This window comes from Aplidium turbinatum, chromosome 4 (assembly GCF_918807975.1).
Source record: "Aplidium turbinatum chromosome 4, kaAplTurb1.1, whole genome shotgun sequence".
Classification (NCBI taxonomy): domain Eukaryota; kingdom Metazoa; phylum Chordata; class Ascidiacea; order Aplousobranchia; family Polyclinidae; genus Aplidium; species Aplidium turbinatum.
This window is the reverse complement of record NC_137475.1, coordinates 36,223,167-36,241,511: the sequence shown is the minus strand read 5'-3', so window position 1 is coordinate 36,241,511 and position 18,345 is coordinate 36,223,167. Positions and strand designations below refer to the sequence as shown.

At 37.9% G+C, this 18,345-nt stretch overlaps 1 protein-coding gene across 1 annotated transcript; it reads right to left on the bottom strand.

The window, feature by feature from the left end:
* Positions 1 to 1,994: 1,994 nt before the first annotated feature.
* LOC145769118 (headcase protein homolog) lies at positions 1,995 to 16,837 on the bottom strand. Its single transcript, XM_082580713.1, has 12 exons — positions 16,744 to 16,837; positions 16,392 to 16,504; positions 15,718 to 15,826; positions 13,431 to 13,580; positions 12,786 to 12,900; positions 11,203 to 12,094; positions 10,750 to 10,860; positions 10,487 to 10,606; positions 9,397 to 9,513; positions 7,095 to 7,215; positions 6,629 to 6,700; positions 1,995 to 6,170 (listed from the first exon to the last, which is right to left on the bottom strand). The coding sequence occupies exons 1-12, from the start codon at positions 16,835 to 16,837 to the stop codon at positions 6,025 to 6,027; spliced, it is 2,160 nt and encodes a 719-aa protein (XP_082436839.1). The 3' UTR covers positions 1,995 to 6,024.
* Between the last annotated feature and the right edge of the window lie 1,508 nt (positions 16,838 to 18,345).

Here is an 18,345-nt window from a genome sequence, read left to right as displayed (position 1 = left end):
AGACAAATAAAAAACCTGGGTTCCCTTTTGTTTGCACGTCACACCAATCTGTATTGCACCAAGCCTTGAAACCGAGGCTAATAGGGCCCCTTAAGCTCAGTTCACGATTGTAATTTTAGTTTTATTTGTTTGGTTTTCCAGTCAAATGCAAACAGCATATACACTAATGACAGAAAATCTTCTTTGCGTAGCAAGGATGGCAACGAAAGACCAAAAGGTCACTTTAGTTAAATGAGCTTGCACTTCGCCCAGCATTCTGTTTGAACTTTCCTTCTCTGACAGTGACATAGCCCACATTCCTTGTAACGCCACCAGTTGACCCTTTGAGTTCTTTCCAGGCAGCAAATCAGTGATTTTTTGCATTGATTTAACGTCTAAAAACATTGAATCATTGTTAGAAAATACCTGTTCACAGCAGACAAGTCATAGGCTATGTATGAGGGATATTGACAACTGGCTATTTTTCTTCTGTTATGTAGAATTTGCTGCTTTTTCAAAAAATTTTAACCATGTATGGATTGTAGGCTACCCATTCCAACAAGCACAAATTACTATTTACACGTAGTTTGACAACATTTGCACGATTTTGCAATAGCAACGTTGCTGATTAGGTAGCTTCGTTTACGTAGAAATATACAAAACTAGACGTTGCCCAATTTTAGTCAATGAATGACAAACTGACAAAAGCAGCGGTTGAAAACTATGAGGCATGAATTAGTGGTGCGATACTGATGAGCCCAGTCTCATAAAGCAAAAAATAGAAAAAAAAAGGGGGGGGGGGCGAAACGTGTGTCTATTGCTGTCAATTTTTGCTACACTGGACTGCCGAGCAACGAATGCCTCTTTGCTACTGTTGTGCGGTTACAGTGGAACTTTTAAGCCCACTAGGATTCAAAGAGTTCAAACGCATATTTCGATATTGGTCGCCTATGGTATGTGTGGCTTCAATTGAGGTTTTTTTCATGGAGATAAACGTACCCCAATGGAACCACTAGTAGTATTTTACAAATGCTTGAATTTTTGAGTGCCTAAAATTTTGTTACAGCCCATCTACGTTATATTTAAAATTATGCTAATTTCTTTGGATATGTAGCCTAATGATATGGACCGCCGTCTGCCGATGTGCCTTTCGCTTCAGGTGACCACAAATCACAAAAGCAATTTGTGAGGTTATAGCTCTACCTACCGGCAGTTAAATTTTTGACTTCATTAATACATACCAACGTAACAAATAGCAAACTTAACTTGCTGTGTATTGTGATGTAGCCTTTGCAATACCCCACGCGTGATTTACGCAATCGAGACGTTATGGTGCAAAAATTAGGACCACTACTTTGTGGATAGAACAAGGGACAGTACAGTATAACATCTTGCGAGTACAGCAAATGATGTGACAAGAAAAAACAATAAAATAACATGCAGCTTTAGGAGACGGCGATGAACATTCCAGCCATTTTTTTAAGATCCCACCATGTTAGGCAGGAATCTTCCTCACCCACAATAGATGTTGGCATTCCACAAACCATATGTTTTGTTTAAACGCCAGTTTCATTTTTATGCAGAAATAGTAGTATTTAATGGATTATTAATAATTCCCATAGCTCAGTTGGTTTGTGCATGACTTTGTAAACGAAGAAGCTTCAAGATCAAGCGTCGCCGGTTCGACTCTCGGTGTGTTTGCTTGAACAACGCTTTTTAAGGACTGCTCTCCATTCAGAGGCACCTTATAGATGGAATAATTTCCTGGCAGCAACACTTCAACAATTGGAAACTTCACTGTGCCAAAAGCATCTACAAGTATGCGAAACTTCCAGAAATAACCTATCAAGGCTTTGTCAGTCCTAATGTAAAGATTCAAAACCAACCAATAACAATTAAAAGAGTCGTTCTCAAAGTTCAAACCTAACCAAGGGCGGTTTCCAAACATGTTGCTGCAAGACTGGAAAAACAAAAACTACCTGGTTCAGTGGTTCTCACCAAAATCAAAACACAAAAACATTGCGAGCTATCTCTTTATTATTACCTAATAATACATTCGAAAAACTAAGAAGAAAAGAAAGCACAGCGCTGTCTGCAGCAGGAGAATTAAGATAGCAGACGGCAAAATTTGTCATTTTTACATTGTTTCAACGTCACCAAACGATGAATCAATGCAAAAATGAAGAATTTTGTTGTCTGGGACAATCGCTAAGAAAATAATCGATCTTTGTCAAATGGGAATATTAAATTACTTTGAAAACCAACATTCTAGGATTTCTAGCATTGCAACAAAGATGCGTTAGCAAGAAATACCTCAACGGTATTTTATTTTTTATCAAAATTGGAATCACGTTCAACAGAAATCAATTGAATGATGATTCAACACTTTATAGCGTTGTTTTGGCATAAAAATAGTCAATTTCAAAATTACATTGTAACAATGTCAATTTCTAATTTTATGTAAGCTAGCCCACCATATAAGCAGAGCATTCGAAATATTGTGTCGTATCAAGTACAATCTTTACATAAACCAGGCATTACTAAACAAGCCACCACAGCGACAAATTCTTGCGTCCGCCGGTAATGTGCAATGCATAAAATAAGATACACACAGACTACCACTATTGAATTGAAAGCACATATCAAACTGTAACAAGTTGTAAGGTCTTCCAGAAACAAAAGTTACTTCGTTTCGATTTTATTTTCGTCAGCTTCGATCACTATGAATTTTTTAATGAAGTGCGTTTCAAGCCTTTTCATAAAATAAACATCGACTAAAGTCTGTGCTTCAGAGAAAACTTTTCGGTTGGTATTTTATTTTGTTTTCTCAAACGCAGGAACCGAAATGTAGCCTGCTGCATGTTTTTGTAGTAATTGACTGGGATAGCAACTTGGTGCACAGCTGAGATTGAATCATTGATACATATTTATCATTTACTTCAGGACTCGAAATAGGTGATTAAACTGCAACATATTGAATGAACAATTATAATTTGGTCAATTAAACTGACATACGATCGTCCGTTGCTATAGCTATCACGTCTTTTGTTTAAAAAACTTTGGCAAACACTTAAGAAAATGATCCCAATTCGAAATACTTTGCTTCTTCGCAGGTAAATTTCTACTTCGAGTTTCATTTCCAACTAGATTTCTTTTTCAAGAATTGCATTTCGTTTGAAAATAAACTAAATTTAGTCACTTTAAAATGAAACACTTAAGAATCTTCGAACACAGAGAGAAGTTTAAAACTCAAGGTGGGTGGCTGTGAGTTAAAAAACTATTGAAAAATGCATCGCTTGAATGTCGTTAGAAGCTGAAGCAACGTTTCAAAACAGTAACTTTCATGAGCTGGGTATGTCATTGATACATTTTAGTTATTAATTGATAAACACAATCTCACAACGTTTTCCATTAACAGGCTTTACACATGTGGTAGCTTTAAACATGTATGTACAACAGGATGTGCTATAAATGTAACTAAATTCTAACGTCTTAACACGTTATGACTAAAAAAACTTGTCTCTAACGAATACACCGAATATGAACATGGAAGAAAAAACACGTAGAAACACTTTCTAAATGAACTTTTGCTAATTTGGACAGAAGCACGTAGAAAAGACAAAAAATTAATACAGTTACAAAGCGAATTGTGTTTAGCATGAAACTGCACTTTCAGACGAGAAGCGATCGCTTTTGCAAGTAAACAAGACATTTAAGAACTTTCACCACTCCAGAGCATAATGATTGGAACGTCTGGTTAATCTGATCAAAAATAAAGCGCCCAAAATGTAGAGACATTTATAGCACTGAAGACGGTATAGTTTTCGAAGCGTTTACAAAACGTGAGTTTAGTGTCTGAGCTCTTTATGTTTAACAACTCCTTCGCCTAATTTTGATGCTGAGAAAAAACAGTTACGCTGAACCTTGACGTCACAAAGGCAAGCTTACACAAACCACTCGATTTATGGTGCAACAAAGTAAAGGGCTAATTCGAAAAAAGCGACATTATTTCAAACACTATTCGGCTCATCGTTTAGCAGTCACAAATTTTCATGGTTGAGAAAGTTTTAAAACAACATTTTCTTACGTTATTTAAACTTCTTGAAAGAGGACTCGATGATTTACTTAATTCTCCTGAGCTTGCAAATTGTTCTACAAAGTAGTGAAATCACAGATTAAACAACATACCTTTGAAAATCACCTCATCAAAATACAATGTAAAAACACCTTACAAAGAAAATTTTATTTTACTGTACAGTCTAAGAAACGTCCATCTCTCAGTTCTTGTGTGCGAAATGAGCCTGCAGCGCTATTATAAACGAACAGAACAATTAACATTAAAACCAAACATCAGCCCATTTTACATTGACGCAACATCTGCAGTCGCTGAATCAATGTAAATAGAAGGGGTTTTGCTGGGTGGAAAGCGAACGTAGAAAATAAAAAAGTATTCAACTAAAATTGACACAGGAGTTTTGCGTGTGTTGACCTTGAAGAAACGTCTAACTTATCAAACCAGCCTCTTTTTACATTGCTTCAACGTCTGCAAAAGCTCTTTGCCACACGTTATTAGAGTTTAAAGGAAAGTATGCAAAACTCATGAGCATTGCCAAAAAGAGGCAACTTTGAACATAGAGGCAAATATACACACGGGCCTAAAGTGCAAACTTATAATAATGACTGGAAGCTGGCCGAATTTTAGTTTCGAACTGCAGGTAAATGGACTTTAATTCTCTTTGAAATGATGGCTAGAAAACCAAACTGTTGAAATGTGATCATGGAATTTTAAATCACCACAATACAAGTAATTTCACTTTTTAAAAAGTGACAAGACGTTTCACAATTAAGCTCACAGTGTTGCCAAATTCCCATCAGATTTCCAGCACAAGTGCCGCGGTCAAGTTTAATATTTGCGTGATGACAGTAGCTCAAATCTACACAAAGACTATGGTCATCAACTAATACTCAGACCAGCAACTTATACCTACTCGTGACTATGACTCCTATCAAACGTACCAGGTCAGCTTCCAGTCAAATTTGAAAGTTTACGCGTTGGCAAGACGTGTGTATAAAATTCGTCACGATTTCGAACGCAAAGTCGTTTTAAAAAAAGACGGGATTTACAAACATAGCAGCTTTGAGCTGATAGTGGTTACAATGAACAAAACCTGACAATTGAATCTAGCACCGAATAAATGAAAAAAAAACTTCTGTAGCTTGAACAAGTTCTACAAAGGCACAAGATCATCACAATCACAAATACACCTCAGCTAATCAGACTCTATAACGTCGTCCATGTACATACAAGCGAAATAATACCAACCCAACTAGAAAACTTGGTCCTTTTTACATCCTTTTATAACAGAAGTTAAATCATTGTAAAAAGGAGAAATCTTTCTAGCTGTCAACTGCACTAGAGACGTGTATAAATAAGACAATGGAACACGCACAGCCGAAATAACTGTTGAAAACAAAAGAACTTTAAAATTGATGCGAAAGAAGTTGAAAAAGTAAAGTCTGCCTCCGTAACAACGGTTTACTCAACGAGTTCGAGCGAGCAAAGCTTTCCTTTTTACGGTTGGCTGTAGCTTCCGTTCTGGTTTCACGACTATCACAACAGAGTGGTGTGAGGAAGCATAATAGAAAAACGATACATCTTGTAACCTGGGAACTGATTTGATACAAGTCTAGAACTGAAAATTAGTCTTAACAAAAAGTAACACATGATTGCGATGTACGAATATACACAGCCAGTTGCAAATGAATCCGTTTTTAGCATCGATCCAATGTCTACAGACGCTGACTTGATGTAAAACAGACTATTACCGGGGCATATACGCTTGCGTGCTGACAACGATATGTGGGAAAAGCTAATATGTCACGTTTGTAAATGTTTTTGAAAGGTGAAGGGAAAAACGAAAGCAAGATATATTGAGCAGGCCAATTTCACACACGGCAAGCAGAAATGAAGATTGCAGAGATCTTCTAGATTAGGACTTGCAAGACATCAAAGAAACATTGGTTTAAACTCAGCAATTATTATAGTCAGGAGAAGACAAGGCCAATCAGCTGGTACGTTGTGATTGGCCGGACAAAGTGATGGTCTTGAGTGTGACAGTGAGGGCAGGCCCTTTCCAAACTATAATCACTGAAGTAAGTCAAGCCTTGATTGATGTCAACCACCGCGCCACCTGGAAAAAAAGCACATTATGTTTATTTTATGTCTGTTTAACATGTAAGTGATTTGCACATTACAGTATAAGTAAACGAGTACAGTGTTGATATATTTTCACACGGGTAATTGCAATTTGCTAAGTTTCGAATGACAGAAAATAATCCGGCAGGAATTATGATTGGTTGTCGACTGGGCTTTCGAATGTCATATAAGCAAAAGCTATCAATCGCAATTAAATGCGGTTAAAACAAATAATTAAAAGCTATTCGCGTTTGACGAAACCGGCCAATAATAATTTTCGTTTGGCTGCGAGCCAGGCAATAAAACCAGTGCAATTAATGAGGGACAATCACGGTTCCAGGCATCATCGCTAATCCAGCAAACCAGACCTTTTTTACATCGATTCAACGTCTACAGACGATGTAAAAAAAGGCCTGATTTGCTGGCGGCATAAATCGTATCAATGTAACTCACCACACTTCTTGCAGGACAACCGCTGCTGGCAACATGGAAGAGCAGCAAATATATCATACATGTAAAGCGTCCCTGAAAATAAAGATACATTTTAGAAATTTTGGGTTTTGATGATTTTTTACCGTGAGACTTAGATTTTAACAGCGTTGGATTTCAATCTTTCAATAGCATGAAATATGTAAGTTGCTGGGTGGGAGGTGAAATATGGGATTGTGGGATTGCTGACCAAAAACTTCATAGATTTATGTCACCCAAACATGACGTTATCGTCGATATGGTATGGCCAATAAAGTACTGAAAGTTACTCGGAATCGAACGAGAAAAATAAGAGGAGCTAAATCAAAGGCTGCCGGAGTTGTAGCTAATTGCTTGGATTCACAATTTCAATTTTCTTTTTAGGTTTAAAAAAATGTAAAAAAAACTGTCTGTTGCTGCGAAAAATCTCAGTGCAATAATTCCCATTCACCCAGCTGATAATGTCCGCCTTCCCATCTTGTGTTGCACAACCTGCAGACGATATTGTGCAATCCTTCCAAGCAGCGCATACATGCGGCGTGCACGTACTCGCACTTCCCCTCGACTTTAATCTGCAGAATAAAAACAAAAATGAAGTCACGAGCATGATGAAGTTAGGGACAACAACTCGTGTAGAAACCAACATAACTTCAGCGTTCTGACATTAATTGTCCTTGCAAACGTGCGAAGCAGCACGAAATAAAACGTGTGATCACACGAGATGATAATAAAATGTCATCGCACTAAATGCTGAAAAGTTGCAAAATTCTTGCTTTATATTCTCTTAAAAACGAATAAAGCGGCTGCAATTTAACAGAGAACATTTTTTTGCCTATTTTTCCTCCATCTTTTTGTTATCTGCTATTTTTATACACTCATGCAGTGGCACCCAATCTAGGAAAACAGACCTACAAGAGGCACGTCTTCTTCTTGCGTTTGAGGCCGCCACAGATCACGTTGTTACATCCAGGCGCAGCAGCCAAGGCACGTGAAACGCTTTAAAGAGGTTTCTGAATGCATTGATTGCTTCAGTTGGTCAAATACGAGCAATCAAGGCAAATTTTATTAAGAAAACGCTGGTGGAAAGTATAAACAAAATCTAAGATACAAAATGCAAAGCGTCCACTAACAAAATAAATGCGGGCTCCAATTCATGTGACGTTTGCCTAAAATATAAACGGACAAAGCCTTTGCCTGTGAAGAAAGCTTTTCCACAAAGATAAGAGTTAACCTGACTGGTAAAGCGGCGGTCGAACACCCCTGTGGCAAGAATGCGGTGCGATACGGACGAGCCCAGTCTCATGACCGAAACAAGGAATTTATCGCTGTTAATTCTTGCTACAAATCGGCTGCGGAGAAACATAAAGCTATTGCTTAGTAAAAAACTGACTTCCTCTCAGCGAGCGGACTGTTAGTTGCAGCACTGTTTTGTTTTTGTTTTGAACAAAATGATTCACAAAATCACTAGCAAATCACTAACACAATAAACGACAATCAGATTTTTAAACACGCCGAAGAAGAAAAATATACAGAACAACTTAAAAACTGACTAATGTGGGCATACCACATCTTGACGTCTTCCATTAAACAAGAATGAATGGAAAAACCAGCTGTACGCGTTCATCAAGCATTAAAAACTTTGCTCAAAAAAAAGTGAAACCATCGCATTGTGCGTGGCTTCGTGATGGAAACCGATTGCCAACTGCCGAATGTACAGTGCAGATTTTTGTGGAAGCGGAACTACGATTTCGACTCGGAAATCTACGAGTAATATAATAAGTTGCAGCCTCATACCGAACTGAGTGTTTTGTAAGTTCCATTACTGGTTGCTAAGCAACAGCACATGTTCGAATTAATGTTTTTTAGGTGCACATTGACTGCCCTTCAAATGACGTACATTTACGAAGTTTTTAAGCCAAAATCGGTACATCAAACATGTAAATCGAGTTCAATTAAATCCAGTTGATACCGGTATGAACACGAATATGTTTCATACATTTGGCCAGCGACAAAGTTAATGAACTTGAAAAGCGATATTGTGGCATGGTTGACTCAATCCTGGCTTGCAAAGTCCAACTTTTACATGCTTTCACGTCTCTGGACGTTAAAGCAATGCAAAAAGGACAAAACATTCTAGCTAGGATAGCTTGTTTGCAAGAGACAATCACAATGCAACATTGCAGCTCAGAGATAATTGTTTCAGCTTGTTTCTTTAGCAAATGAAGTGCTTGTACAATGGTTTGTTTTGGTCATATCTTTCGTTTACAATACCAGTTGCGCATAGAGTACAGGAAGAACTCTAGCCAAACACGGAAATCTTTTTGTTTCAAACAGCCCTATTACTTGACTTATTTAACACACATCTAGTAATGACTTAATTTACAAAAAATACTTTTGTACATTTTTGAACAATCTTTAGATTGACGACAACGTATAAAAATAATTTTGGCTAAAATTTCACAAAAAATAATCTTGACCCAGGAAGCATGTCTTATGTACATTTGTATCGGGTCGGTACACGACTTAATGCCGCAAGACACGAATGACGCGAGACTTGGTTATTTCTTGTGTCTGTTGTTGAGGCTGCTCTGGTCAGAAGTATTGCTTGAAGTGCTAGTGTGCAAGCGACACAAACGAAACTAACAACAACCCGTTAGCGAAATCATTTCTTACATGGATTCAAAGTCTACCGACGTAGAATCAATGTAACAGAGATGGATTTCGCTGGTTATAAAAGGACAACTGAAACAAACCTTGAAGCAATTCTTTGTGCTGCGCTCGTTCCTCTCAGGACTCAAGAACATGGTTCCATCGACCAATGGAAAGTGATCGTAGACTGGAAGGTCCACGCCGCAAGCAACGCAGTTCATCTGAGAATAAAGTCATTTTCTTCTTGGATGACTAAGCTATTGAGCGGAATGGTGTGAGAAAATCGCCACAAATAAAACCGGTTACACCTTAACATTTGCTCCGTCGTTCCACCGGCGAGAAACGTTATAATAACGTATTTTAACCACTTTTTGCAGAGAAGACTAAAATGTGAGGACTTGTTTAGGGCAACAATCAGTGAATGAAACTCAGCCAGCAGTATCAGTTTTGTTTACACTTGTTCAACGTCTGTAGCCATGAAATAAACATAAAAAGAAGTGTTTTTTGCGAGCTGAGATTAGAACTCTGCGTACGTGATCAAGGGCCGTTAGCACGGGTAGCAAGTCATGTGGGTTGGCTAACAGTGATTGACAGTCGATCCCAAAGTAAGAATTCCATTATTGAAACGTCATTTTATGTCTGATTTTGATGCGAAACGTCACAAACAAGATATTTTGACTTTTGCGGACTTGATTTTTGAAAAGTTGTGACGTGTCATCAGCAATCGGCCCATCCAATGAGGCACAAAATTGCGCAAAAAGATCAAGGTAAGAGAAAAAACAATAAGCTCACTAACATTGAACAAAGGCCAGGAAGATTTTAAATGCTAAAACTATTGCTTAACAGTGGTTCTTGTTTTCCCTTGACACTTCTAATCGCCAACCCATTCTCGCACCATTTTCTAGCTTGCGGATTTTGTACGTGAAGTGGGTTAGAACTCCATTAAAAAAGTTATCCCAAGCGTCACAGCTTGTGAAGCGGTTTTTGAACTTGCCCTAATAGTTTAGAATACAAAGTCACATGAAACTCCCTGGGAATAAGTTTCGCACTTCTTGGTGGTGGTTAAGACCTCGTGGTTATAGCCTTCTCACGTGCAATGAAAATGCAATACTCCAAGGTTGCTCTAGGCTAGCGACCAAGATACGGCAAATAATCGTCTAATTTTTTTTTCATCTAACACTGCTTTGAACTCACTTGGGCACATTTAGCCTTGCTCAGACTGGCTAGGATGAAATTGCGAAGATCGTCGCTCCCGTAGCCTTCTCCTTCCATTTTGATGTGATAAGGGTTGATGTGCTTTGACGGCAGGACGCTCTGAAGAAAAACAGACAGAATAACCATCGAACATGGTAAACTTGACAAATTAGACAAGAAATTTGTTCGGTCCGCAAAAAGTTTATTTCCAAGAGTAAAAAACACAATAAAAACACCAAAACACACATTATCTAACTGCTAACCTGAAACGCAGAAAAGTCGTAGCGTTTGGAAAAGGCCGTTGACTTCATCGGCACCAAACGAACCTCAGTGCGACTGTTGAGTCTTGACCTGTTTCCAGGAAAAGAGAACGTCTGAAAAACATGACAAGCGTTCGCAAACCTTGATAACAGTAATATACGCTGCAAACGTTTAAGTTATTTTGGCAGCCGATTGTAGCATCGAATAGACAGCGATAGACACGTGTTTCGCCCATGAGGCTGGGCTCATCAGTATCGCACCGTATTCTTGCCACTTGAGTAATCGACCGCCGCTTTACCAGTCAGTTTAACTCTTATCTTTGTGGAAAGAAAGATAAGAGTTAAACTGACTGGTAAGTTTAACTCTTATCTTTCTTGTGAAGAACGCCTTTCTTCACATACGCTGCAAATATATTTTGTCTCCAATAAAAAAATTTGATCAAAACAGAGCAATACCTGCGCTTCATTCTCAACCTTCGACATCATGCTTAGAAAGACTTGCTTCATTTCACCGTTCTCTAGCTCTTTCTGTCGTTGAGCCAAAGCATTAGCCGATCTGAAGTTCTCCTGTTCGCGAGAGACGGGCATGCCATTCAATTGCTGTTGTACCGTGTTAGCCCAACTGTTTTTCAACTCATTTTGATGTTGCTCTGAGTGCTGTGTCGCCAAAGACGGGCTGTTGAGAGACATTGTTGGCAAAACAGTTGCGTTCGACAAGGAATTTTGACTTGCACGGGTTTGCTGAAGGCGGAGTTTTGCGAGAGCTTGTTCTAACCGAAGCTGCTCCAGTTGCTGGTCATTAGAACCGTGATTTTGATTGTCAGTATATGCTTTGAGCGCATGTTGCCTGGATAGGTGAACCATCGTGGAATTGTCTTGTCTCCACAAGTTGTCGATCAATGCATTCATAGCTTGTGCTTGGTTTTGATGGTCTTTTTCTCCTTCGGCAGTCTTCGGAAACAATCGCTGAATTTCGTTCGGGTGATTTCCCTGCGCTTCATTTTCAAGACTTTGTTGCGGAGATAGTTGGGGAACAAAAGCTGCTGAAGAAAAAGTGGGTGAAGTCTCAGTGAAAACCGGTGGAGATATAAAGGGAGGACTGAGAGAGCTCGAGTCATCAGGTATTTCGGGTAAAGGAGAAGTCGAAGGGATACGAAAGACGTTGGGGCCACGAAGGGATTGGATGTGAGAGCTATGAAAGGAAAAAGTGGGTTTGTGATGATGCTGCTGCAACGGAGGGGAAAACAGCAATGGTCCCATCTCGCACGTAGCAGGAGATGCGCTCAAGTATCCTTGGTCGACTGACACTATTGAGCTGGTTGAGCTGTGACGATTGCGATGGTCTTTGCTGCAGAGACAAAAACAAGCCATGAAAGTTGATGATAGATTAGTTCAGCGTGAAAACCTATATGTTATAGATCACAGGTTTTCAAACTTTCTGCTCTCGTTTACCCCTTGCAGATTGACTGAAGGTAAGGTAAATCTACCCCAAATAGCATTTTTAGATCAGATTTTCGCTATTATGTATACTATCTTCTTTTGTAAAATCCTCTTCAAAACCCATTGTTATATCTTATGAGAGGTAAAAATTCCTATTTCAATCTCATGGCATGCTATCGTAACAAAGTAAATGCACAATAATTTTCTGGTCTTGAATACGTTCGCTAGTGAGACAAGTCCACTATTATAGCATTAATATGCCTAGACTAGTACTACTATGGCTTCAGACTGGTCGTTTAATCACGTACATATAGTGTTTCGAGGGATAAAAGTATCTCTACATAGCACTGATACGTGGTGGGGGGAGATGATACGCTACATTAAGTTTAAATCTAGTACAAAGTAGAAAGTACCACACCAAATCAGAAAAAGCACTTTTATTAACTGGGCTTTCGCCACAAAAGTTTGGCTTAGCAAAGTCATCAGTTGAGTCATAGAAAGATTTGATGAAAAGTTTAGCAACGACGTTTTGTTTTGAAATTCTAAATCTAAACTTTTCTATTCCGTGAGCTCTAATGATAAAAGCATTTATCACCAACCTGTTGGGAATGGGCCTCGACTTTGTACGCACAAAACCACTGAAGCCACCCAGAGTTGGTAAATCTTTGTGTTTTTTTCGATTCTTCTTCTTCCCAGCAGAAGATTCGTGTTCAGCTGTCAAAAGTAATACAGTACCGTACATCAATGTGATGTGGTTGTTTGGAACTTTTAGACCATAAAGACCACAAGATATCCCGCTTCAGTTTCTTTTACAAAATCCAATATTTCGTACAAAGAAAAATGTCTTGGATAAACAATTAAACATAACATGAAGAATCAACAATACGGGTACCAGTACAGTAATCACAGTAAAATGAGCAGTGATTCCTCGTTGGCACATTTATGGCTACAACACAAGGTTTCGGTTACATTGAGACATCCCAATGCCGAATATCAAAAAGATAATTTTAGGTGGAATACCTAAGAAACACGTTGAAGCATAAGACATCAGCTTTAACAATCTTACAGCTACACTAAGCATTAGTAATGCCCTGTCTAAGCAAAACACACAATCATGTGGCCTACACTGCGGAAGTTATCTTCATATTTTTGCAGCACTTTGCCAAATTAATATAACGATTTTCAATAACCAAAACAACAATAAAAATATCTTGATTCATTTCACTGATTCTACTTTCACGTACAAGTCAAAGAACCCTCCGGCATCCAGTTGAAATCTTTACGCAAGTGGCCGTGTTTGCATTTACACACACAGACTCTATAGACCAGGTCGTAACCCTTCTTGGTCCACAAGTTTTGGCGCCGTTGCTTTTCTGACCAATTTCTAGCCCGACCTGTGGTGGTGAATAACAAAGAAATTCTTGTGTAATTTTGTTGAATGAAAAGCAAAGTTTATATATAAATCTGCACTCTATTTTAACATTTTTGTTGTAATTATTAAAAATAAAAATAGTAGCCTACAGCAGTAAAGGGTTTTTATTAAAAAGAAGGCAATTTATTAGTGTAACTAACGCCAAAAAAATGCAATTACAAAAATATTTAATTTGTATTTACTTATTTTAAGAAACAAACATCGACTGGTTTGCCAGTTGAAATCGAAGTAAAGTACAACACAGTGAATACGGTCCCGAGTTGTATAAATACACTAAAGATGTAATGAGCGGAGTCAATCTTAAAGAATCATTAAGCGCAATATAGTTGACTTGTTGTCCGCCTATAGCAAACAGCGACACAACTAACAGATAGAACTTGATCTTTGCTGAGTTAAGTAGACTTCTCTTTGAAGAAAAATGTGTTGCGTTTTATGGCTTCAATATTGCATTTGCTTACTAACTACTTCATTCACAAACTTACGGAGCACAGCACAAATTACAATTTTGGTAAAGAGGTCACTTTCTTCAACCACAGACATATACAACCAAGCAACCACACGGCATTTAACATAATCGATTAAAATTGAACAAAACTATAAGCCACAAACGTTTTCGGCCATACACAAATTAAAAACAGCACAAATTAAAAACAAAATTGACAAGGACGACAAATAGCACAACAACGCGTAAAATTTGCTCTGGAAAAACGCCGCACTGTTTGTATGTTGATATTAAGAATCAATTGCAAAAATTAGCTATTGTGTAAAAAGCATATAAGTACCGTACACGTTTTATGATTCTGTACACTAAACTACACTAGTGCCGAAGGTCTAGTCTGACCTTATCTTTTCATTCTCCTAAGCTCAGTAACCAAGTATGGGACCATCTTTACACTACAGTAAACTAACTCTAAGTGGGTTACTACAGGCTAAAAATGATGATGATAGAATTTAGTTCAATGGGTGGAGCTACTAAACCAAAGCATGTAGACCCAAACACACGCGTAATGTCCTCGACATAAGCACTAGCTCATGGTTGCGGTCTCAAGCTACACACGATCACTGATCAAGCTTCCGCAATATTCTTTTAATAAACAACCCTTCACAATGTTGCGCAAATTCTCCAGCAAGTTGAGTAATAAATGTACGTGCTTTTTTGTATACATCAACGGAAAGCAGAAATCGTTCTTGAATCGTTCGCTATGTTAGTGCTCAGCTTAGTAAACAAAAACTTACATTGTTCCTCTTTAGAATAAAACTAAATGTAAGTGAGTTATAACTTTAAACAAAGGTTCGAAAAATTTGCATGTTTAACATTATACACTACGATACAGTTCAAGTCATGCGTTTGTTTGTATTCAGCGTCAAGTTCAAAAGTACTTTCTTTCAAGTTTTAAACCAAAGATTACAGTATCAATTTTTACCGTGTGTATGGCAGTACCGGTCGTTAGAACCACTATGCTTATTGCTACCAGATAAATGCTGCTTGAAAGCAAAAACATTGACGCTCACACAACCGATGAACACTTCTCACAACCTCACACTGATGCAATATCCATTTTTGGTGCTACTTTGGCCGTTGGTGAGACTAACGTTTAGGTAATCAGACCAATTTGTTCTGGGTTCATGAGGTTTCGATAAGAACTGACTGTATTTACCGCTTTTAAAAACGGCGCATCAGCTTTGTATTTATATTGCTTAAGACTGCAAAGCACAGTGATGGGATAAAAATAGCATCTTACTTTTACTTGAAAAGAAAATAGTTTTAACGGCTCTTTGACAGAACTGCCAATCACGAAGCAAAGAGTGAACGTAGCATGATACCCTTATAAGGTTAATAGATGAGAAAGCACCATGCAAACCATCATGTAACCACTAACCATTGCAATGTGATATTACAGGCACTGCGCAAAGTAAAGTGCAAAAATGGGAGCATAAATAAAATGAATGATGTTTAGTATGTATGCAATATGCATGCATAGCTGGCAGATGCATGATGTCATTTGTACAGACTACAGACACAGTTGCTAAGCACAAAGTTATCATAGCGACATGTTTGTTGGTGATTTATAACCGTGTGAGCAACTGAGCATACTCACCGAAAGATCGAAGACAGTTGAGCATTCCCTCTTCCCAGTGATTAAAGCATTCCTTGTGCATGAACTGGCTCATTTTGCAAGCATCGTAATTGCAAATTACTTTTACCATCTGCAAGCACAAGACAACAAAAGCCAGTAATAAAATTGTAAAACTTTCGCATCAGGTTAGCAAATCGCATGCAGTACAAAGCAATAAAAAAAAAAGAAAATGCATTTGCTGATGAAAAGTCAGTTCAATTCTCATGGGTCATACCGTAGTACGTCACAAGATGCACTACATAAATTCTGCACCACACTCGCATCAATTGGTTAGTGATAGAAAAAAAGGTTTTGATTATAATAACAATATCATTTGTGGAGCGTTTGATTTTTAATGCTAATTTATTGTTATACAGTACGGTATATACTGCAGCATAAGGTTGGCAGCAGTACCATTTTTGGAACTTAGGTACCGCAAATGGGAAAATTCCACATGGAGGTATATATCTCCATGGCCATACCAGAGTACCTACTGCACTGAGAAGGCCGAAACGGTGTGCACTGTCTGCAGTTAATCTCAAAAGATATGCAATTCGCTCTATTTTAAAGTAATGGTGGCTTAACTCAAAGCGTTCCCTTAAACCTCAGTGATTTTTACTCTGCAGCATTTAAATAACAACAACACTAAAACATACTGTGTTTTCTTCAGACATAACATCTTCACCAAATAAACAGCCAGGTGGGAAACAGCACGATTTCATTAATCCACTTTCACTCTCAATGAATCCAGAACTGTTTGATTCGGCTCCTGCAATATGAATAATTGAAACAGTTAACTGCTTGCATGCTAATGTTATAAGAGTAACTGAAAACAATATGTGAAAAAAACTAAGATAAAATGTTCAAACACAACAATTATCTTTGTTACTGAAAAATCATTGCCTAAGTATAAACCTAATGCATCAAAAGTAAAGCCAAGAAAAATCAATTTTCAATGTTAGACATGTGTAACCAAAAGTAAAATGGAATAATTTTCACATCTCCAACCTCTAGATCTTGCAATGGAAGAACAATTTGAACTTGTCACTTCGGCACCCTCAACAGAACATTCACTATCTTTCCTAATTCGTTTTCCAGCCATGACTTGTGCATAAGGATATAGAATAGACCTAATAAACTTAATTTAAAAAAAATTGAACTAGCTAAATGGTATCTTAAACTTAATTTCTAGGCATTTAATCTGAAAATGTAAAACCAATGTTCTCGTTCAATTACAAAAATGCAAACTTCAAAAAGTGAAATCATGGGCACTGAAGCTTAAAACCTACTACCTACAAAGAACTTTGGATAACCAATTTGTTCTGGACGCTTCACCTTATGTAGGATTACTTTGCATGCAACAGTTTTATGTTCAGATTATAAGCTTAAAACTTCTATGACCCAAAATATATACCACTGTAGGCCTACGGTACTTAACATTGTTAAGATGCTTTTGTATGAGACAGATTGATCAAATTTTAGAACAGATAGTGGCAGATAGGTCAGAGTAGCTTTGTTCAGTGTGCTGCTACACCATGCATCTCATCATCGTCATATAGATTTGGCACTTAAGGATGACATCATGAAATATCACATGAATCTTAAGTTATAACATTTGATTTACATGCATGGTGTTTCTGTAATTTTATTAATTGTGCTGTAGTTTTAGCAGTGGGATGGTGCAGCATAGCCTATAGGCCTATAAGGTGTTGGCCTTCCAGTAATGCAAACCTGATTTGAACTTGTTGTTGACAACCACTGCTCAGGGTGCAATAAATTTGGTGGACATAATTGCTGAAAGCGGCTAAGAGAATGGAACTTTCCATCCCACTCTCATTAGTGCTGAAAGCCTAGTGTAATGAGAACCTATCTCTTCATCCCCAAAGCTCAGTAACTGCGTACGGGACTATCTGCTGTAGTTGCGAACTGCAGCTCATTCTAAAATAGAAAGAAATTTGGCTTCACAATGCATTTGGGTTAAAAAAATCTGGACAAAGCAATTCTAGTACAGAAGGCTTGATAGGGTGTGTGTGGTTTCAGAATGTCTGATTTCATACAGAATCACTACTCACTAGAGTCACTAGTACGCCTATCTGCAGTATTGTGAAAGTTTACGTAATGCCAACACTCTACCAAGTAACCTGACCAATTGTGGTATTCGTAGATTAGCTTTAGCCTGCAATTATCGCTTGCTGTTGGGAAATCTAGCATACAAATGAAGCTTTATGCCACCAATTGCCAGAGTTATTGCAGAATGTCGTTTGTTGCATTTAAACATAGCATTGTATTTACAAACAACCAAAGTTAAGCTACGGTACAGTCGGCTGAAACAGGTTAATTTGCTTAGCTGCGATTAGAGATACTAATAAATAAACTAGCTATGCTACCTGTATCTGTAAAACCATAAACCAGTAGCAAGTCGGTACGGTACCACCACACAGAGACCATGCCGCACAGCAATTTAGCAAGTTATTTACGCCATTTTTTTTACACACCACCTTCACCAACAGGGGAAGCACCATTTTCTTCTTTTATTCTCTTTATCTTAACAAGTAAACTTTGAAAAAATTATCTCTTCATTTCTTTCTGCAAGTCAAATATTTCAACTCC

Excerpts from the sequence above, each read along its gene's own strand:
- LOC145769118 (XM_082580713.1), bottom strand. The coding sequence starts at position 16,837 with ATGGCTGGAAAACGAATTAGGAAAGATAGTGAATGTTCTGTTGAGGGT. Across the intron at positions 12,095-12,785 it reads TCGAGGCCCATTCCCAACAG|CAAAGACCATCGCAATCGTC; the intron begins GTTGGTGATAAA and ends TTGTCTCTGCAG. Across the intron at positions 6,701-7,094 it reads AGGCGGACATTATCAGCTGG|GGACGCTTTACATGTATGAT; the intron begins GTGAATGGGAAT and ends CTTTATTTTCAG.